The 21,301-nt window shown below is 45.2% G+C and overlaps 1 protein-coding gene, 1 long non-coding RNA gene and 1 other non-coding gene across 4 annotated transcripts in view; 1 reads left to right on the plus strand and 2 right to left on the minus strand.

Annotated features, from left to right (window-relative positions):
- LOC138811776 (uncharacterized) overlaps nucleotides 1–2,420 on the minus strand; it is a 29,646-nt gene extending 27,226 nt beyond the window's left edge. For both annotated transcript variants that reach the window (XR_011367495.1, XR_011367494.1), the window contains exon 1: nucleotides 1,832–2,420. This is a non-coding gene — a long non-coding RNA (uncharacterized lncRNA). The remainder of the gene's footprint in view (nucleotides 1–1,831) is intronic.
- Adsl (adenylosuccinate lyase) lies at nucleotides 2,247–20,843 on the plus strand. The gene is made up of 13 exons (XM_069999595.1): nucleotides 2,247–2,433; nucleotides 3,222–3,425; nucleotides 4,654–4,698; nucleotides 5,492–5,571; nucleotides 9,618–9,789; nucleotides 9,984–10,030; nucleotides 10,738–10,828; nucleotides 12,706–12,775; nucleotides 12,912–13,059; nucleotides 15,657–15,747; nucleotides 16,462–16,551; nucleotides 17,400–17,576; nucleotides 19,962–20,843. The coding sequence occupies exons 1-13, from the start codon at nucleotides 2,281–2,283 to the stop codon at nucleotides 20,046–20,048; spliced, it is 1,455 nt and encodes a 484-aa protein (XP_069855696.1). The 5' UTR covers nucleotides 2,247–2,280; the 3' UTR covers nucleotides 20,049–20,843.
- LOC138811942 (small nucleolar RNA SNORA42/SNORA80 family) lies at nucleotides 14,654–14,780 on the minus strand. The gene has a single exon (XR_011367516.1). It is a non-coding gene; the product is annotated as a small nucleolar RNA SNORA42/SNORA80 family (small nucleolar RNA).
- Nucleotides 20,844–21,301: the final 458 nt, after the last annotated feature.

Here is a 21,301-nt window from a genome sequence, read left to right on the forward strand (position 1 = left end):
AAAAGTAAAATTCCCATCTTAAGTGTTGCTTTAGGTAACAGAAACAGCTAGATGGAAGTGTCTGGGTGACCTTCAGTGCTGCTTCAAGGGGACCCTCGGACAGAACGCAGAAGGTAAGCCTCGCAGCTGTGCCTGTGCTTCCCCAAGGGAGGAACCACTCTTCCAAAAGCAAGAGGGGGAAGGGAGGAAAAGCAGTGATCAGGAAGGGAAGAGAGTCATCAGGAAGGAGGAAGATTGTCCAAATGCTAAGGACTTAAGTCAGGAGTGATGAATGAGTACAGGAAAAAGAAAAAAGCTATTTGTTGCAAAAATCAAAGTGACATTAAGATGTACAGTGGGAAGGTTTGCTACCTGTGTTTTGGTCCCTGACCCTCCACAGACAGGATAGTAGTTCTTTTTTTTTTTTTTTTTTTGAACTCAGGGCTTGGACACTATCCCTCAGCTCTTCAGCTCAAGGAGAGTGCTCTACCACTTGAGCCACAGTGCCACTTCCAGTTTTCTAGGGCTTTTTTGTTTTTTGTTTTTTGGGTCCGGTCGTGGGGCCTGAACTCTGGGCCTGGACGCTGTCCCTCAGCTCTTCAGCTCAAGGCTAGCGCTCTACCACTTGAGCCACAGCGCCACTTCCGGCTTTTTTCTTTTTTCTTATGTGGTGCTGAGGAATCGAACCCAGGGTCTCAGGCATGCAAGGCAAGCGCTCTACCACTGAGCCACCTTCCCAGCCCCGTCTAGGGCTTTTTTGGAGATAAGAGTTTCACAGACTTTCCTGCTTGGGCTAGCTTTGAACCTTGATCCTCAGATCTCAGCCTCCTGAGTAGCTAGGATTACAGGTTATGAGCCACCAGCACCTGGCTAGACAGGGTATTTCTTTATGTGGAGGTGGGAAAACAAATGTTTTATGGGGCTTTTGATTAGACTACTAGGCAAGGATATTGGGGATCAGTGAGTGTTATTAGGAGGAAGAGGAACATGGCAGTTCTAAGAACTTAAGCAGGGTAGAGACAAACTGCCCCTCAGAGTCTCAGGTAAGGAGGTAGGTATGCCATCCTACCTGACTCTACTCCTGGGGTCATCAACTACACTTTACATGTGAGTGAAACCTGCCAAGTAACAGAACTTAAGACAACAATGCTAGGAATGGTTGGTGAGAAGACAGCCAGGAAAGGGGCATGTTACAAAAATACCAGGGCAAGTGAAGCTAATTCTATGAGGAGAAGGCCCTATGCTAAAAAACAAAACAAAACAAAAAAAACCACATCAGAAGAGAAGTTGCAATGGGGAGGTTAAGGATTCCAGATGAAACAAGTGAAGGAGTAAAATCCTTAAATGAAAAGGCAGGGAGGAGTGGAGGCAGAAATCCTATTTTCAGGGGATAAAGGTCACAGAAAGCAAGGTTAAGCAGAGGCAAGAGAGAGGACTGGAAGGCCAAAGAACTGGTTGCCTTTGCAGATGACTGCTTACTGGCTAGGTGACTGAGCAAGTCACTCACGTGGAAAGCTATGGATGAAACCTATTTCTACTGTAGTTTGACTCAAGGGGCTCACTAGAAAAGTATTAAATGCTACCCTTTCTTGGTATTTCTCCCCAGAACTGCAATGTAGAAATGGGGTGGAGTAGTTGGCCATATAATTAGCCATAGGAACATATAGGGCATGTTATCTGAGTTTTGGGAAAAAGTCCCAATCCTAATATGTCAATTAAAGATACTGAAGGTCAGAGAAATGAGATTGATATAATGTGGGACTTAGCAGTGGAAAAGGAGAGAGCATCTTCAGGGTAAGGCCTGAGGCGGAACGCTTGGAGAGGCGTAAGGAAGCGGTGGTCTGATCATTACCTCGGATTGGTCAGGTGTGTCAGGCTAGCCCCTGATAAAGTCGGTCAGTTCGGTCTCACCAGGATCCCTGGTGACTGCAGGAAAGGATGGCTCCGAGGCAAAGGAGACGTGCAAAAGTGAAGGCAGAGATGCCTGAGTTTTTAACTTGTGGGCCCAAGAAAGGAGTCGGAAGTTAAGTTCTCTCGTTGCAGGCCTCCTAAGTGTTCCAGACATGGCTGAATTGCTGAATTTGCATTTTGGCTTGGTGGGTTTTTTTGTTGTTGTTTAATAGACAAGGTCTCCCTCTAGCTCAGAGCTCAGCAGTGTCCCAGCTTCAGCCTCCAAAGCCCTGGGGTGGCGTAGGCGACACACCGTGAACCTCGAGGGGGCGGGACTTCCGCAGCCTAGTCCCGCCCCACCCCATATCTGCCCTTCCGCTTCCGCCCTCACGACCCTCGTCGCCTCCCGGGATGGCGGCTGGTGGCGACGTCTGCGGGCCCGACGGCTACCGCTCCCCGCTCTCCTCCCGCTATGCCAGCCCGGAGATGTGCTTCGTGTTTAGCGACAGGTACAAGTTCCGGACGTGGCGGCAGCTGTGGCTGTGGCTGGCGGAGGCCGAGCAGGTAACGGAATGCGAGGCGGGCGCCCGCGTGCGGGGCAGAGGGCGGGCGGCGGGGCGCCCCGGGTCGCGAGCTGCTGGTTCGGGCTCCACTGCCTGCACGTGTGTGTGTGTGTGTGTCAGACAGACAGACACAGAGATACACAGATGCACATCCGTAGGGTCTCTGCAGCTCAGAGTGGCCTTGACCTTAGGTTCCTCTTGTCTCACCTCTAGAGTTCTGGGATGACAGACCTTTACAGAATTCTTAATTTTAGTTTTTCAGAGTGCATTCATCTAGGTCAGTTGTAAAACTGTCACCCTTTGGGGCATTCTGTGCCAACCACTAGAGATTAAATAATAAGTACAGTAAAGGTCTCCTCTCACAGAGTGTACTTTCCAGGGGGATAGGTAGGTGAATATGTACAAATATCAGGTGGTGATGAATGCTCTAAATAAAACCAGGCTAAAGGAGTAGAGTGACACGGAGTGTTTTACGGTGATGTCAGAAGATCCCTGAATAGATGACCCTTGAGCTCAGGGATTAGATATGGGAAGCAGCAAGACAAGAGGAGTTATCGAGACAGGACCAGTCACAGTCCGGATAGACACACCAGCATTCCCTTAGAATATAATTTACCTTGATTCCTCACCTTTCTCCTAACCCCATACACGTAGACGCACTGTACTTTGAGCCTGGTTGCTGAAATTTTAATTGATTTGACCACTTGGATACTCAGGGTAACATTTTTTTTCTTGTCACGTCATACAATTGCAACATAGACTTTTGGCTTTATTTTACTTATTCTGCAGACATTGGGTTTGCCTATCACAGATGAACAAATCCAGGAGATGAAGGCAAACCTGGACAACATCGACTTCAAGATGGCAGCCGAAGAAGAGAAACAGTTGCGACATGATGTCATGGCTCATGTGCACACCTTTGGCCACTGCTGTCCAAAAGCCGCAGGCATTATTCACCTTGGTGCTACCTCCTGTTATGTTGGAGACAATACAGTAGGATCCTGTGTTGTTTATATTAGGACTCAATTTTTATCATACATTTATAAATTCATTTAAATTTCCTAATGTATTTTTCTTTCCAGTGGCCTTTATAACTTGGCTATGGCTTCTGAATGGAAAGATGAATTATATTTATTATTGTCAAATGAACTTTTTGATTAGTGCAAAACATGGAAGAGTAATAGCAAGCATTTTCCTGAAAGTTTACCAGATGACTCTGATACTGTGTATTTATTTCCTATACAATGAATACATATATACTGTGTTGATTTATTTTTCACAAATACCATAAGATACATATTTTCATTTATATTTTATTCATTTTTTTGTGCCAGTCCTGGGGCTTGAACTCAAGGCTTGGGTGCTATCACTGAGCTTTTTTGCACCAGGCTAGTACTCTACCACTTGAACCATAGCTCCACTTCAAGCTTTTTGGTGGCTAATTGGAAATAAGTGTCTAATAGACATTGGGGGTGAGGGACAGAGTTTTTTTTAAAAACAAAAACAAAACAATGGTTTCAACTTTTTTAACCTGTGTTCTGAGTCATGCCTTCCCTTATTAACAACTATAGATGAGAATAAAAAGGAGGAAGAAACTAATGGAAGTTTCTCAGAGACTCAGCTGCTCCTTTCTGGAAAGATGGAAGCCTTGTGGCATTGCATTTTTTTTTTTGGTCTGTCGATGGGCTAGAATTCAGAGCCTGGATACTGACCCTGAGCTTTTTCACTCAAGACTAGCACTCTACCACTTTGAGCCACAGCTCCACTTCCAATTTTTGAGTAGTTAATTGGAGACAAGAAGCTCAGGGGGACTTTTCTGCCTGGGTTGGCTGGCTTCAAACCCCAATCCTCAGATCTTGGCCTTCTGAGTGGTTAAGATTACAGGTGTAAACTACTGGTGCCAGCTTAACATTTTCAATCACTTTAGATACCACAGCATACTTTACTGTGCTTTTGAAATCATCATTAGAAAACATCCTCGGGGCTGGGAAGATGGCTCAGTGGCAGAGTGCTTGCCTTGCAATGCATGAGGCCCTGGGTTCGATTCCCCAGCACCACATAAGCAAAAAAAAAAAGAAAACATCCTCTATTAGCATTTCTGGGTTGTTAGGAATGAGATAGGCTGCTTGCTGAGGTGTGACCCAATTGTGATGGCCAGAAAGTATTGTATAATAACAAGGTTTGACAGAGCTGTTCATGGCCATTGCATTTTCCTTTGCAGGACCTGATCATTCTTAGAAATGCGTTTGACCTACTTTTGCCCAAGGTAAGAGTTTGGCATAAGTTTGATACCAGCTTCCAGTCCCTGTAGTTAAGAGATGGGTCTCCAGTTATGACTTAATCAGCAACATCAGACTATATAATCTATGTAATCATTTATTCAACATGACTATATAATTTGTGGAAAAAATAGTTTCTTTTTGGGTGTACTATAGTAGTGAATTCCTTTTAAAACATAGCCTTTTACTATTCACTTTTTGATGGTGTAGGGTTGAACAGAGAGCCTCATTCTTACAAGGCTGATTGGTATTCTCTCACCTGAGCCATGCTTGCAGTCTTTCATGCTAGTACTGGAGCTTGAACTCAGGGCCTCTTTTAGCTTTCTCATTCACAACTGGTGCTCTAACAAGCCCTTTGCTGGTTATTTTGGAGATAGAAGTCTAGCAAACTTTTTTACTTGGGCTAGCCTGGAATTGTGTTCCTCTAGATTTCAGCCTTCTATATATGAATGGGCCACTGGTGCTTGGCAAAACATAGCCTTTTAAATAAAGGAAGTGCAACCAGAAACATGTTGCAAGAATTTATGTGTCAGGATTATGACTTTGTCCTGTTATTCTGCAATGGTCTTAGTAGTTTAAGTAGTTGAATCCATTTTTGAATGTTGATTGCTATGAACCCTGATCAGGGAACCTGCAGATACAAAGAGAAAGGATAAGGATGCTGCATTCCATGAGCTATAGAGGGCTCATTTCATGTAATATTGTCTGAAAGTTTGATCTGTCATTATGTAATGGACTCTTATGAATTCACCTCTTTCTACCCTGTGGTGTTGCCTGTAGCTTGCCAGAGTGATCTCTCGACTCGCTGACTTTGCCAAGGAGCGCTCAGATCTACCTACCTTAGGCTTCACACATTACCAGTAAGTGGTTACGTATGAGCGTGCAGCTTTCAGATCTCCCATTTCCATAGGAAGCTTAAGAGACAGAAGCTCAAAACATAAGCAGATAACTTGGGGTACTGATGAGAAATGAGCTTGATACCCACCTTAGAAGCTTTGCTGCAGGCTGTATCTAGCATGCTAGAGCCTGGAGTTCAATTCCCAGCAACCCCACCCTACCCCACCCCCACAAAAATGACAATGAAGCTGTGTGCTCCAGTCCATACCTGTAGTCCCAGCTACCCAGGCTGAAGAGGAGGATAGCTTTAGCCCACAAGTTCTAGACTAGCATGGGCTGATCTGAGACCCCAACATCAAAAGCTGTACTGCTGAGGTTAGCAGCTGACTTAGGAAATATGTGTAAATATGTCTCAAGAGCCATAGTGTTCGCATTTGTTTATTTGCATTTGTTGTTGTTTTGTTAGTACTGGGGTTTGAAATTGAGGCCTCACACTTCGCTGGGCTGGCTTGCTCATGGCTGCCACTCTGCCACTTGCCACACTTCCAGCTCTGCTTTTTGCAAGTTATTTTGCAAAGGGAGTCTCACAGACATTTTTTTAAACTGAAGCTGGCTTTGAATCACTATCCTCATCCTAGTGTTAGTAGGTGCAAGCCACCATGCCTGGCTCACAGTCGTTTTTTGGGGGGTGGGGGGGGTAAGTTTGTTATGGGGCATGCTGTCCCTGAGCTCCTTTGCTCAAGGCTAGAACTCTACCACTTTGAGCCACAGTGCCACTTCTGGAGTCTCATGGACTTTTCTGCCCAGGCTGGCTTTAAACCGCAATCCTCAGATCTCAGTCTCTCCTGAGTAGCTAGAATTACAGGTGTGAACCACCAGCTCCCAGCAAGTTTTGACTTTTTAAAAATGTGCAAGTATTTTCATGATTAGTGAATAAAAGCTGTTTTTAAAAGCTGATATTACTATTGCAATGCTAACTATAGGTGTTTGAGGAATGCATGTATTGATATGATATCATCTGCTTTTTTTATATAGATTTATATATTTATTTATTTATTGCCAGTCTTGGGGCTTGAACTCAGGGCCTGGGCACTGTCCCTGAGCTTCTTTTGCTCAAGACTAGCACTCTACCACTTGAGCCACACCACCACTCCCAGCCTTTCCTGTGTATGTGATACTGAGGAATCAAACCCATGGCCTCGTGCATGCTAGGCAAGCACTCTACTACTAAGTCACATTCCCAGCCCCATCTGCTTTATTTTAATGAGATACTTTATACAGTAGGTCTATCATCTTATAACTTTTCTGTTGAATTTAAGCTTCCTGAAAATTAGGGCCTTTACCATTAGTAGCAGAAGCCTAAAGAGGTTGCTCATGTGCAGTAGTCAGGGTGTCTGGCCTGACTGGTGGATGTTGCTTTCTCTGCAGCTTTCGTGCCCTTCAAAATTCCTCTGATTTGTACCTTTCCTTCCTTCCTCTCCCATGTCTGGGGGAGGCAGAGGCATCTAGCGCTCATCTGGTGAATGATTTCTGAGAGGCTTTGGCCTCCACAGTTAGCATACATTAGCAGCAGGAAATGGTGTTGATGCAGGGGCTTTGCTTCGGTGTATCATTCTCTGCAGATATAAAGCTTTACTGAGATATAACTCATCTGCCATGAAATTCACCCTTTTAAAAAGTTTAGTATCTTTACAGAGTGCTGTGACCATTACCACTAGTTTCCATCATCCTCAAAAAAAAGCATCCTGTACCACATAGCAGTCACTCTCATTCTCCTTCCCTGGTTCCTGTCTCTATGAATTTGCCTCTTCCTGGCCTTTTGTGGCTGGCTTCTTTCAGTTAGCATATTTCCTATATTCATGGCATTCGTGTTAGAAATCACATTCTTCAACAATAACTGCCACAAGAGCTATTTGGGTATGTACGACATGTAGCTTGTGTTTGAGGTGCCTCCTACAGAGATTAGGGTGTGCCTGTTGCCTGCTACCAGGGCCATTGGCCTTAGAGGAGGGAAATTCCATCTGACATCTGAGTTATTAAAACTTGCTGCTGGATAGCGGTGGCTTATGTTTGTAATCCTAGCCACTCAGGAGGCTGAGATCTGTTTTGAAGCAAGCCTAGGCAGGAAAGATTGAGACTCATCTTCAATTAATCACCAAAAAGCTGTTGGTAGAGCTTAGGCGTAAGTGGTAGAGCTCTGGCATTGAGCAAAAAAAGCTCAGAAACAATACCCAGACCCTGAGTTCAAGCCCCAAGACCACCACCACCACCAAGAAAGTACTTGTTTATATGTTCAGAGAGAGATTACCACTTGATTGATTTTTTAATTTAATTTACTTTATCTTTATTATCAAAGTGATATACAGAGGGGTTACAATTAAATGAGTCACATAATTAGTACATTTCCTTTCGTACTATGCCTTCTGTTCCCTCACTCCCAGTCCCTCACTCCCCTCTCCACCCACAGGTTGTATAGTTCACTTCATCTGTATAGATTGGTTTCTTAAGCATCAGACAAGAAAGACAGCCACTGGCGACTACCATTGGTTGTATGAGTTTCAAGAGTTTTTAACATGGTGTGACTGCCCCTGGGTGGATTTTGGCTCACACAAAGGCCAATAACCAGGCACCAGTGGCTCTTGCTGTCATCCTAGCTACTCCAGAGGCTGAGATCACAGTTTGAAGCCAGCTCAGGAAGACAAATCTGATATTCTTTTCTCAAGATAACTAGCAGCACAGGTAGGCTGGAGCTCTAATGGTAGAGCATCAACTGAGCAGAAATACCAAGTGAAAGCGAGAGGCCTTGAGTTCAAGCCTCAGTCAATGACAATGATCTCATTTATTTTTATTTTTTTATGTACTTCCTTGCACTATAATGCAAACTCCATCCAGGAACTTGTCTGTTTTATTCACTATTGTATTTCCACTACCAAGATCACATTAAATATTTGGCAAACGTTAGTTATATGAGTTTCAGATATCTTTCTTGCCAACATCTGAAAATATGACTGTGAATAAAATGTTGTTCCTGCTTTTACATTAAAATATTCTTGTCTTGGGTTGTGGCTTTGTGATAGAGTGTTGTGGTTTTTTTGTTTGTTTTTTGTTGGTTGTGGGGCTTGAACTCTGGGCCTGGGTACTGTCCCTGAGCTCTTCAGCTCAAGGCGAACACTCTACCACTTGAGTCATAGCTCCACTTTCAGTTTTCTGAGTGTTTTTTTTGGAGATAAGGGTCTCATGGACTTTCCAGCCTGGGCTGGCTTTAAACTGCAATCCTCAGATCTCAGCCTCCTGAGTAGCTACAATTATAGGCATGAGTCACCAGTGCCTGACTGTGATAGAGTGTTTAAAAGAGAAGGAAGGGTGAATCTTTTTTTTTTTTTTTTTTGGAAGATGCCCAGACCATCCTTAACCTTAAGGTCCTTAGCTTGTCTAATATACTCCTGGCTGAAAGGAAAAACAACAAAACCCACCTCTTGAAGGAAGAACTATTTATTAGGTTAAATATTTACAATAAAGTAGGGCTGGAAAGGTGGCTCAGTGGTAGAGTGCTACCCTTGAGCTGAAGAACTGAGGGGCAGCGCCCAGGCCCAGAGTTCAAGCCCCATGACCAACCAAAAAAAAGAATAGTCATGCAGGGTGCTAGTGACTCACTCCTATGATCCTAGTAACTCAGGAGGATGAGATCTAAGGATAGTGGTTCAAAGCCAACCCAGGCAGGAAAGTCTGTGGGACTCATCTCCAATTAACCACCAGAACACTGGAAGTAGTGCTGTGGCTCAAAGTAGTAGAGTACTAGCCTTAAGCAAAAAGAGCTCAGGAACAGTGCCTGGGCCATGAGTTCAACCCCAATGACCAGAAAAAAAAAATAGTTCTTATGAGAACACCACTAGATTTACAATATATTGATTCTCCTTAATAATGATTTCCTTTTGGCTCTTGTTTTGTTTTTACTATTTCAATAACTCTTAAATTGTTCCTCTATCCATAGATAGCAGTGGCTATTAGAAGGCCTTTATGAAGTTATGCTTTGGTTTGAGATTTGTGTGTTCCTTTCTGGTTGTTTCAGGCCTGCTCAGCTAACCACAGTTGGGAAACGTTGCTGTCTTTGGATTCAGGATCTCTGCATGGATCTCCAGAACTTGCAGAGGGTCCGTAATGACCTGCGCTTCCGGGGGGTGAAGGGCACCACTGGCACACAGGCCAGCTTCCTGCAGCTCTTCGAGGGAGATCACCAGAAGGTATTTTCAAAGTGATCTGGGACACATCACTTCAGCAGTGCAGCCCAAAAGATGATGCTCCTTCCAGGGGTGTGGCAGAGATTGCTCCCAGATAAGCTGCAGGGAGGAGGATGGGCCAAGGTCTGGGCCAGATGACCAGTTGGGATACTCTGTTAACTAGATTTCTGTACAAATGTGTCTTTTCTGTCTCTAAGGTAGAACAGCTGGACAAAATGGTGACAGAAAAGGCAGGATTTAAGAGGTGAGCACTTCAGGAAAAGCTGGCCTCCTTAAATTTGACAGGTCTATGTTAGTATATCTCTGATTTGATAATAATTTTTTGGTCTTCCTTTGCTTTGCTACCTATTTCCTCTTCTCTCTGGTTTAGGCTTTGTTGTTATTTTTGTATGTGTGTGCCAGTCCTCGGGCTTGAACTTAGAGTCTGGGTGCTGTCCCTGAGCGTTCAGGTTAGTGCTCTACCATGTGAGCCACATTTAGCTTTTTCGTGGTTAATTGGAGATGAAGAGTCTCACAGAGGCTGGCTTCCATCCTCAGATCTCAGCCTCCTGAGTAGCTAAGATGATAGGGATAAGCCACTGGTGCCTGACTCTTCTATTTCTTCAGGTCATCACTGAACCATATTACTAATTTGATTTTTTTTTCCCCCCTGGTGTTCTCATGTTTAAATCTGGCCATTTCTCTTGAGATCCACTAGATTTTGTCATGGCTTTTTCTCCCAGGTCTGTCATTGAACGCTTGGCAGGACACTGGAACTCTAGACCATGTTTCTTCCTCAGGACAGTTTCCTGAAGATAGTGAAAAGGGCAGTAGAGAATGAGTTACCAGTCAGGTCCGCTGGGCTCCATGTCACTGGCTGGCCAGTCATAACTAAGCTGTCATTTAGGCTCTGTTTTGTTCATGTCTGACCACCGTGATTTGATATGTGTTAATACAAATCTTTACTTCCAGGGCTTTCATCATCTCAGGGCAGACGTATACACGAAAAGTGGACATCGAGGTGCTGTCTGTGCTGGCTAGCTTGGGGGCATCCGTGCACAAGGTAAGGGATTGGGGCAGTCTGCACTGTGGGGAATGGGAGCTCTGGGGACCGGAGACTAAATCAGCCTCAGGCTTTCATTTAATTGTCTCTCTGTCATATGTCAATTACAGCAGTTTGTGACGGCAAAGAAAGCCCTTAAATTAACATGTCTTAAAGGAAAAGACTTTCTGCACAATGACATCTTTTTTTTTTTTTTTTTTTGTCGGTCGTGGGGCTTGAACTCTGGGCCTGGGCGCTGTCCCTCAGCTCTTCAGCTCAAGGCAAGCGCTCTACCACTTGAGCTACAGCGCCACTTCCGGTTTTCTGGTGGTTTATCGGAGATAGGAGTCTCAGTCTTTCCTGCCCAGGCTGGCTTTGAACCGTGATCCTCAGATCTCAGCTTCCTGAGTAGCTAGGATTACAGGCGTGAGCCACCAGCGCCCGGCCACAATGACATCTTATTGAGGGCTATGTTATACTTGATCTTCCTGTTGTCTTTATATGATGTTTTTTGAGGAAGTATACTGGAGTTTGAACTCTGGGCCTTGTGCTTGCTAGGTAGTCACTCTGCTACCTTGATCTATACCTCTAATCCCTTTTTTGCTTTTTTTTTTTTTTTTTGCCGGTCATGGGGCCTGAACTCTGGGTTTGGACGCTGTCCCTCAGCTCTTCAGCTCAAGGCTAGCACTCTACCACTGGAGCCACAGCGCCACTTCCGGCTTTTTCTGTTTATGTGGTGCTGAGGAATCGAACCCAGGGCCTCATGCTTGCAAGGCATGCACCCTACCGCTGAGCTACCTTCCCAGCCCTTTGCTTTGGTTATTTTTGAAATTAGCGTCATGATTTATAGTCAGTCTGGCCTGGACTGTGATCCTCCTATTTATATTTCCTACCATAGCCAGGATCACAGATATGCACCTTGTTCAGCTCTTTGTATTGAAATGGGAATCTTAACTTTTTGCCTAGGCTAGCCTGGAACCATGATCTTCCTAAACTCTGCTTCCTTAGTAGCTAGGATTATAGACATGTACTACCATGCCTGCTTTTTTATTTTGCCAATGCTGAGGCTTGAACTCAAGGCCTTGTGCTCTTGCTTGGCTTTTTTGCTCAAGGCTGGCATTTTACCACTTGAGCCACACTTCCACTTTTGCATTTTGCTAGTTAGTTAGAGAAAAGAGTCTTCAATTTTTCTTCCCCAGCTGGCTTAGAATTGTAATCTTCACATCTCAGTCCCCTAAGTAGCTAAGATTTAACAGTGGGGGCACGGGTCATTTTGTTTTGTAATAAGGTCTTGCTGTGTATCCTGGGGTGGTCTCAAAATCAAGATTCTCAGGCACCTGTGGCTGTAATCCTAGCTACTCAGGAGGCTGAGATCTGAGGATCACAGTTGAAAACTAGCCTGATCAGGAAAGTCCATGAGACTCTTACCTCCCTTTAAAACTATCATAAAGCCAAAGTGGAGCTGTAGCTTAAGTGGTGGAGCACTAGCCTTCAGCTAAAAGGCTCAGATACAGGATCCAGGCCCTGAGTTCAAGGCCCAAGACTGGTACCCTCCCAAACAAAACAAAACAACAACAACAAAAAAAACAAGATTCTTCTGCCTGAAGTTCTGTAGTGCTGGGATTGCAAGTGTATACCAGCACACCACACCTATCTCTGTGGTGTCTTAAAAATTGTTTCACAAAGCATGTTAATGTTCAGTATATTTGTCATCCCCGCTCTTTAGAAGCAGAGAGAAGCCTCAGGTACATTCTGGTAATTTTGGGCAGGACTTGCTGGCATTGAGCTCAGCAATGAACACCCTAAGAGCTCCTTTCCTGCATCATCCCCTCACTGCCTACAGAGCTCTCCTGCACACTGAGCATGTGCGATCATGCCTGTTCCCGTACTTCCCCTAGATTTGTACAGACATACGCCTCCTGGCAAACCTCAAGGAGATGGAGGAACCCTTTGAAAAACAGCAGATTGGTGAGTGTTAGGTTGAGATCTGGGAACACCACAGACCTGCTGGAAAGGCGTGCGCTGGTGCTAAAACTCCCCATTGGCATGCTTGCACCTTTGCTGTCCCAGAAGTCTTTCTGCCTTTGCATCTTGTCCTGGACAGGCTCAAGTGCAATGCCATACAAGCGGAACCCCATGCGTTCAGAACGTTGCTGCAGCCTTGCCCGTCACCTGATGACGCTGGTCCTGGACCCGCTGCAGACTGCTTCCGTGCAGTGGTTTGAGCGCACACTGGATGATAGTGCTAACCGGTGAGCACAGCAGAGACATCACAAACAGCACACTGGGAAGAGAACTGAGAGAGGTGGCCTGGGAGCAAAAGGACACTGAGCTCCTCTGCCTCCCTCCCTATCCCCTAGGAACCCTGAGTAGCAGGACAGCAAAAACAAAGACTGGCATACTGAGTATGTGACCCCATGTGCAAGAGCTGTTGGAGCACCGAGGAGAGAGTAGTGTGGGAGGATTCAGGCAAACTTCATAGACAAGGCAGTGCCCCAGTGATTACATAGCATAGGCAGTTGAAGATCATATCCTATGTGTATAAAAGCATGAAGGTGGGAAGAAGAATAGCTTAGCAACCCACTAATAGCTGAGTAGTGTGAGGAGATGAAGCCATGGCATGATATGATCACAGGAAGAAGCTATTTTCCCCAAGGCCTCATGGTTCCCACTCTACTCTGAGGGCAAATATCCAGGGTGATATATTTGGGTAAGAAGTAATTTGTAACTACCCATAAAATACCAGCATTCATAACTCTACATGCACATTTAAAGCAGGCTCACAGGGCTGGGGGGTATAGCTGAAGTGGAGAGCTTACCTAGCAAGTTAGGAGGGCCTGTGGTCAGTCCCAGGTTGTTTTTATTATTGTTTGTCTGTTTGTTATGCTTTAAAAGGAGCAGGCTTACATTCACATTCTTGCCTGCTTTGCAGTTCAATAGGATTTCATTTTTGCCCTGAACAAGATCGTGATATGTAACCCAGGCTGGTCTGAAACTTGTGATTTTCCTGCCCAAGCCTGAGATTTAAGTGGAAGGATATAAAGCTGGCTAGCTCTTTGGGATCTGTCCTGGGCTAACCAATAGAAATAGGTCATGTGAACTGGTTCTGAAGTCAGTTGTTAGTACAGTTTTCCCTGAGTGACTGTGGGGGCTTGGTTCCGGGACAGTGTGCATCCTGAAACCTGCATATGCTCAAGTCTACCATGTAAAATAGTGTAGTATTTCATGTAACATGCACATCTTCCATATGTTCTAAAACACCTCTGGTTTACTTGTGGTACCTAATGTTATGTAAATGCTAAATAAGTAATTGTTACACTGTATCCTTTAGGAAATACCAAAACAAAACAAAACAAAAAAACCTTCATATGTTCAGTTCTAATGAAATATTTTTCCCAAGTAATGTTAGTCCATGGTTGGTTAAATCTATGGATGCTGAGTTATTGGATTCTGAGAGTCAACTGTACTGTTTTTAAGAAGCTGTGACCTGCCAAACATCCTAGCTACAATTTAAAGAATCAGTTCTAGGCTGGGAATGTTGTTTAGTGGTAGAGTGCATGCACAAAGCCCTGGGTTTGATTCCTCAGTACCACATAAACAGAAACACCTGGAAGTGGCACTGTGGCTCAAGTGGTAGAGTGCTAGCCTTGAGCAGAAGAAGCCCAGGGTCAGTGCCCAGGCCCTGAGTTTAAGCCCCAGGACTGGCAAAAAAAAAAAAAAAAAATCAGTGTAGTCAGACACTGGTGGCTCACTCTTGTAATCTTAGCTACTCAGGAGTCTGAGATCTGAGAATTGCAGTTTGAAGCCAGACTGAGCAGGAAAGTCAGTGAGACTTTTTTTTTCCCCCTCTGTGCAACCCCCTTCAGTGCCAGTAGCCCACAGGCCAGGCGATGGTTCAGGACCACAGTTTGCTCTGGCATGGGACACTATGAAAGGCCCAGAGGGACGGGCCTGCCATAAATCCAACCCGTGCATTAGTGAGACTCTTATGTCCAATTAGCCACCAGAAAACTGGAAGTGGAGCTGTGACTCAAAGTGGTAGAATGCTAGCCTTGAGGGAAAAATCTAAGGGACAGTGCCCAGGCCCTGAGTTCTAAGCCTTGCAAATGCCAAATCAAAAAAAAAAAAAAAAAAATCCTATAAGGTGTTTGGATCCCATCTTAACAAGTCAGGGGTTAACATTAGATTCCAAGCCTAGATTAGCATAGTGACCACAAAAATAGAGTGGAACCATGTACATAAAGAGCCAGAGGCAGGTCAGGCACCAGTGGCTCACGCCTATAATCCTAACTACTCAGGAAGCTGAGATCTATGGATCACAGTTCAAAGCCAGACCAGGCAGAAAAGTCCCCATGAGACTTATCTCCAATTAATGACTCAAAAACCAGAAGTGGTGCTGTGCCTGGCTCTGGGACAGAGCCCAGGCCCTGAGGTCACGCTCCACAAGTGATAGACAAAAGCAAGAGGCGGCAGACTGGCTTGCATGGCAGGGTATCTGGACTCTTTCCAGGACTTGGTGACTGGGTGCTGCTGCCTTGACTAAGGCCAGAGCCACAAGGAGAGAACAGGTTTGTACTGGTGAGCAGGAGGTAGTGAGGAAGAATAGATGCAGTTAGTTCGGGTTTGAAATGTCTAAGTCAGCTACTAGAGCTTTCCACTAGCTATAAGAAGGTCTTATTCTTGGGCAACTGGTCTGGACTAGAGGGGACACTTGAAGTCTTCAGACTGAAGAAACTTGTCCAGGGAGTACATGCACATGTGAATGCAACAGCTCAGTTTCCTGCCATAGACCCCTGCCTACCTCTAACATTTGTTTAGATGGGTAATGGAATGGCTGTTTGTTTTATAGACGGATCTGTTTGGCCGAAGCCTTTCTCACTGCAGATACCATATTGAATACACTGCAGAACATTTCAGAAGGATTGGTGGTGTACCCCAAAGTAAGAGGTCTTGATTAAAAAAGCAAAATACTGGGGAGAGACTGGGGTGTGGGAAGGGGGAGGAGTTCATCCTACCCCTAGGTCTGAGGAACTCACCGACAAGTGTGTGGAATCGAGATGAGTACTTCAGTTGCCTTGCACTACCAGCTGGCATGAATCTGCAGCTCCAGTGCCTAGAGCGAGGAGGTGGCAGCACCTGCCCCGTTTTAAGGCATTTTCACTCAGCCTTAAGGCCTCACGTTGAATTTACAAATTTGAAGCTTTAGTTGTTCCAAAAAGTAGCTTTTGAAAGTTACCTTGTTGCTAGGTGCTGGTGGCTCAAGCCTGTAATCCTAGCTGCTCAGGAGGCTAAGATCTGAAGATCACAGTTCAAAGCCAACTTGGGTAGGAAAGGCTCTGATACTCTTATCTCCAAAAACCACTAGAAAAAGCCAGAAGTGGTGCTGTGGCTCGAGTGGTGGAGTGCTAGCCTTGAGCGAAAAGGAGCCCAGGGACAGTGCTCAGGCTCAGAGTTCAAGCTCCAGGACTGGCAAAAAAAAAAAAAAGAACTAAATCAGAATTTACATTACTGAATACTACATCTTGTTGCCCCTCTACCTCTGTTAAATAATGGTAGTTTGTGTCCACACTGTGCATTTTGCCTGATGTTCATCTTGTGCTGTGTCACTGTGTAACATGAAGGCCTCTGTCTTGGCCCTCCCCTTTTTCTGCTAGGTAATTGAGCGGCGCATTCGTCAAGAGCTGCCATTCATGGCCACAGAGAACATCATCATGGCAATGGTCAAGGCTGGGGGTAACAGGCAGGTGTGTAGTCCCTAATGCTCTTGGATAAATGGAAAGCACACCTTTAGACCTGCTCTCTCCATGAAGGATAGGTACTTGGTACAGGCAATAAGGATGGTTTGCCATCTCTAGAGGGTGATTATACTGAATTCAAAAGTATTAAAAATCACCAATCAGGGCTGGGAAGGTGGCTCAGTGGTAGAGCGCTTGCCTTGCATGCATGAGGCCCTGGGTTCGATTCCTTAGCACTACATAAGAAAAAAGAAAAAAGCCGGAAGTGGCGTTGTGGCTCAAGTGGTAGAGCACTAGCCTTGAGCTGAAGAGCTAAGGGACAGCCCTCAGGCCCAGAGTTCAGGCCCCACAACCGGACCCAAAAAAAATAAAAATCACCAATCACCGGACACTGATGGCTCTTGCCTGTAATCCTAGCTACTCAGGAGGCTGAGATCTCAGGGTCATGGTTCAAAGCCAGCATAGGCAGAAAGTCTGTGAGACTCTTATCCCCAATTAGCCATCAGAAAATTGGAGGTGGTAACGTAGCTCAAAGTAGTAAAGCACTGTCCTTGAGCAAAAGAGATCAGGGACAGTGCCCAGTCCCTGAGTTCAAGCCCCATGACTGATGGGGGAAAAAAGTCACTAATCACATGTGGAGAAAGTGAAGAATTAGGCCTGAATTTGAAATTCAGTAAGCAGGTAATCAAGAAGAAATCATTCTGTCATTTTTGAGACATGGAACATCTACCTAAGGTCAGAGTTCTGGTGAGGTCAGACTGAGAGATACCACCTCAACCGTGTAGAGTCTGATGGCTGCTCACCGGGTGTTGAAATGCCCTTCCAACAGTGAAATGACCTGACTTTGCTCTCCTCAGGATTGCCATGAGAAAATCCGAGTGCTTTCCCAGCAGGCAGCGGCCGTGGTCAAGCAGGAAGGGGGTGACAATGACCTCCTGGAGCGGATCCAGGCTGATGCCTACTTCAGCCCCATTCACTCCCAGTTGGAGCGTTTGCTGGATCCCGCTTCCTTCACTGGCCGTGCACCTCAGCAGGTAAGCATCCTGCAGAAGCTTCCAGACAAGTCACTCCATGGCCTCTTCTGCACTGCTGGCCTGCAGAACCCAGAGTGCTATCTGGAATGCTGTTCCTTTGTGGGGATGGGGCTAGTTAGTAAAATTGAATAGGCTCTGTCTGAAGTGTAAACAGGTGGCTTTTTAATGGCCCAAAGTACTTGTTCCCTCTGGATTTCTCAGTTTGCTGTCCTACTGTGGAGTCATGTGGATTGAAATGTCCAGCTGAGTGCTTTGTAGTCAGAAAGGCATCCCTTCCTTTTTTGTGTGTCCTGGTCCTGAGACTTGAGCTCAGGACATGGGCCCTATCCCTGAGTTTTTATGCTCAAGGCTGGCACTCTTACCATTTAATCCTCAGCTCTATTTCCAGCTTTTTTAGTGGTTAATTGGAGAAGTGTCTCATGGGATTTTCCTGTGTGTTTAGAACCGTGATCCTCAGATCTTAGCCTCCTGAATAGCTAGGCACCTAGCTTTATCTCAGCCTTTTAAAGTGATGAATAAGAGTTCATTTGAAAACCTTACTCAGGCTGGGGATTTAGCTCTAGGAGAGAGCACTAGCCTATCACCACCATTAAAGAAAAACAACAACAACAAAATCTCTTGGAATACATACTAGGGACTTGGTACATGTATGATTAATACTGTATTTCATTCTGAGGATTTAGCGAAAAATAGTGTTTGCCTTCATTGAGCTCAGAACTCACAAATGAATCATCACATTACCAAGCAGTCACTGAGACTGGAGCACATCTTTTGGGTTTTGAGTTTTTTTTTTTTTGTCTGTCATGGGGCTTGAACACTGGGCTTGAGCCCTGTCCCTCAGCTCTTCAGCTCAAGGTGAGCGCTCTACCTCTTGAGCCACAGCACCACTAAGGAGCACATCTTTTGGTAGGATCACAATGAGACAGCTCTTTGAGTATAGAGAGAAGACCATGTATGGAAGCTGATGGGTTAGGGGTTAGCCTGGGAATGCTAGGCTGAGCAGAAATGTCAAGTTCTTAGATCTCTAACAAGAGATTCTTGCCACAGTCGCTAGGAAGTAACAAGATTTGAAACTTAAGACCAACAGGAGTTTGTCATTTATATTTATATTTGTTATGCAAAAGTTGGATTTGAAAAGACTTCAGACTGGAGGTAAGTAGGAACACCATTAGGAAGGTCGCAGCCTATAGTCAAGCAGTGGTGAGAAGGATCTGGAGCCAAGATGGTGTGGTCCATGTGGATCTGTGAGGATTTCAGGGTAGTGACTGGGTCAAAGTGATAAGACCAACTCAGAGAACACGGGCTGAACTTGTCTGCACGCATGTATTGGTTAGAGCACCTATGTCCAAGGGAACACTTTTTTTTTTTTGTCAGTCATGGGGCTTGAACTCTGGGCCTGGGCGCTCTCCCTAAGCTCTTCAGTTCAAGACTAGCGCTCTATGGGCAGGGAAGGTAGCTCAGTGGTAGAGCGCTTGCCTTGCTTGCCTGAGGCCTGGTGTTCAATTCCTCAGCACCATATAAGCAAAAAGAAAAAAGCCGGAAGTGGCACTGTGGCTCAAGTGGTAGAGCGCTAGCCTTGAGCTGAAGAGCTGAGGGATAGTGCCCAGGTCCCAGAGTTCAGGCCCCACGTCCAGACCCAAAAAAAAAAAAGGACTAGCGCTCAACCACTTGAGCCACAGCACCACTTACAGTTTTATAGTTTTCTGGTGGTTATTGGAGATGAGTTTCATGGACTTTCCTGCCCAGGCTGGCTTTGAACCGCAATCCTCAGATCTCAGCCTCCTGAGTAGCTAGGATTACAGGCATGAGCCACTGGGCCAGGGGGGCATTTCTAAGAGACTGTCCAATAAAGTAAATGCTCAGTAGTAGAATAAAACTTTCAAACTGAAGCCTGGCGCCAAGTAGCTCATGCCCGTAATCCTAGCTCCTCAGGAGACTGAAATCTGAGAATTACAGTTCAAAGCCAGCCCTGGGAAGAAAGTCCATGAGACTCCATTTAACTAGCAAAAAGTGGAGTTGTGGCTCAAATGGTAGAATGCTAGCCTTGAGCCAAAAAAAAAAAGGCTCAGACACAGAGCCCAGGCCTGAGTTCAAGCCCCAGTAATGGCGCGCGCGCGCGCACACACACACACACACACACACACACACACACACACACACACACACACACACACACACACACACACACACACACACACACACACACACACACACACACACACACACACACACACACACACACACACACAGAAATTATCAAACTGGGTGTCAGTGATATCAACTGACTGGAAAGACACTGGGCTCGAGGCATGGCTGAAGCTGTAGCATGCCTGAGAGAGCTATTGCCTAAACATGTTTCATCTTCTTTGCTTTCCTCTCTTGCAGGTGCAGAGATTCTTAGAAGAGGAGGTGTATCCCTTGCTAGGACCATATAAAAGTGTGATGAAGGTGAAAGCAGAACTATGTCTGTAAAGCTGGGAAAGAATTAAATGAATACTACTGAGAGTTTGTCACTTTATTGGGCCATGAAAATAGTGTTATTACAATACCTCACTTTACCTCAAGAACTGTCGCATTAGGACTAGAGGTGTGGCTCAAGTGATAGACTAAGCAGTGAGCAAAAAAGCCAAGTGAGAGCACAGGGCCCTGAGTTCAAGCCTCATTAATGATACACACACTAAAAACTTGTTGCCTTAACGTAATAGTGTTTCTGTAGTGCTTCACTTGGCCTGGAGTTTTCAATGCAGATGCCGAGTGCATTGTTGATTTCATTCTGTATAGCAACTCAAACTACATAATAAGCATGCCTCACTCCTGCTCTTTCACGGCTGTCTTAAGTCTACAGGTGGCTGAGGGGTTATGAGTAATACTCATCATAAGTGAAAATCAGACATGCAAGTTTAGCCTAATGTGCTCGGAACACTTACATTAACCTAACGTTGGGAAAAACCATTAGTAAGGCCTGTTTATAAAAGGGTGTTGACTGTCTCATGTAACTTGTTAAATACCGCACTGATGACAGAAAGCAGGATGTTTGTATGAGTAGGCCATTCCACCATGGAACATCTACAGTTTGACCTTCCACTTGTGTAGTCCTTCTCATCTGTTCACTTAGCTCAGCAAGAAATCCTTGTCCTCCCTCCTGGAGGTGGTCTTCATCTAAGACCTAAAGCCAGTAGATACCTTTGTATTCAATCAATTTCTGCTAGAATAAGTAATAAGAGTTGAATTGACAATAAATACACAAATAAATGGATATAATTGCCAGACCTCCTCAGCTCAAGTGCCTCTGACTTGTTTCATCTTCTGCTAAGCTTTTGTGTAGGGAAGCCCTGATTGGGAATGTTGATTTCATCACAGCATCTCAAAGTTTCCAATCCTTGTTACATGAGTTGAGAGCTAATGGAACCAACTGGGCCAAAGAAAGTTGAGTTATGGCTTAGCCAGCTAGAAGAAAAGACTAGTGCTGACCTGGGCATACTCTACGTAATTTTTTTTTTTTTGGGTCCGGTCCTGGGGCCTGAACTTTGGGTCTACGCACTGTCCCTCAGCTCTTCAGCTCAAGGCTAGTGCTCTACCACTTGAGCCACACTGCCACTTCTGGCTTTTTTCTTTTTGCTTATATGGTGCTGAAGAATCGAACCCAGGGCCTCAGGCATGCAAGGCAAGCGCTCTACCACTGAGCCACCTTCCCAGCCCCCACTCTACATAATTTTCAGTGTAAA

Source organism: Dipodomys merriami, unplaced genomic scaffold (genome assembly GCF_024711535.1).
Source record: "Dipodomys merriami isolate MVZ:Mamm:240054 unplaced genomic scaffold, mDipMer1.0.p SCAF_55, whole genome shotgun sequence".
In the NCBI taxonomy this organism is placed as follows: Eukaryota; Metazoa; Chordata; class Mammalia; order Rodentia; family Heteromyidae; genus Dipodomys; species Dipodomys merriami.

Coding starts and splice junctions, on each gene's coding strand:
- Adsl (XM_069999595.1), top strand. CDS start 2,281: ATGGCGGCTGGTGGCGACGTCTGCGGGCCCGACGGCTACCGCTCCCCG. Junction 2,434..3,221: donor GGCTGGCGGAGGCCGAGCAG/GTAACGGAATGC, acceptor CTTATTCTGCAG/ACATTGGGTTTGCCTATCAC. Junction 10,829..12,705: donor TGGGGGCATCCGTGCACAAG/GTAAGGGATTGG, acceptor TACTTCCCCTAG/ATTTGTACAGACATACGCCT.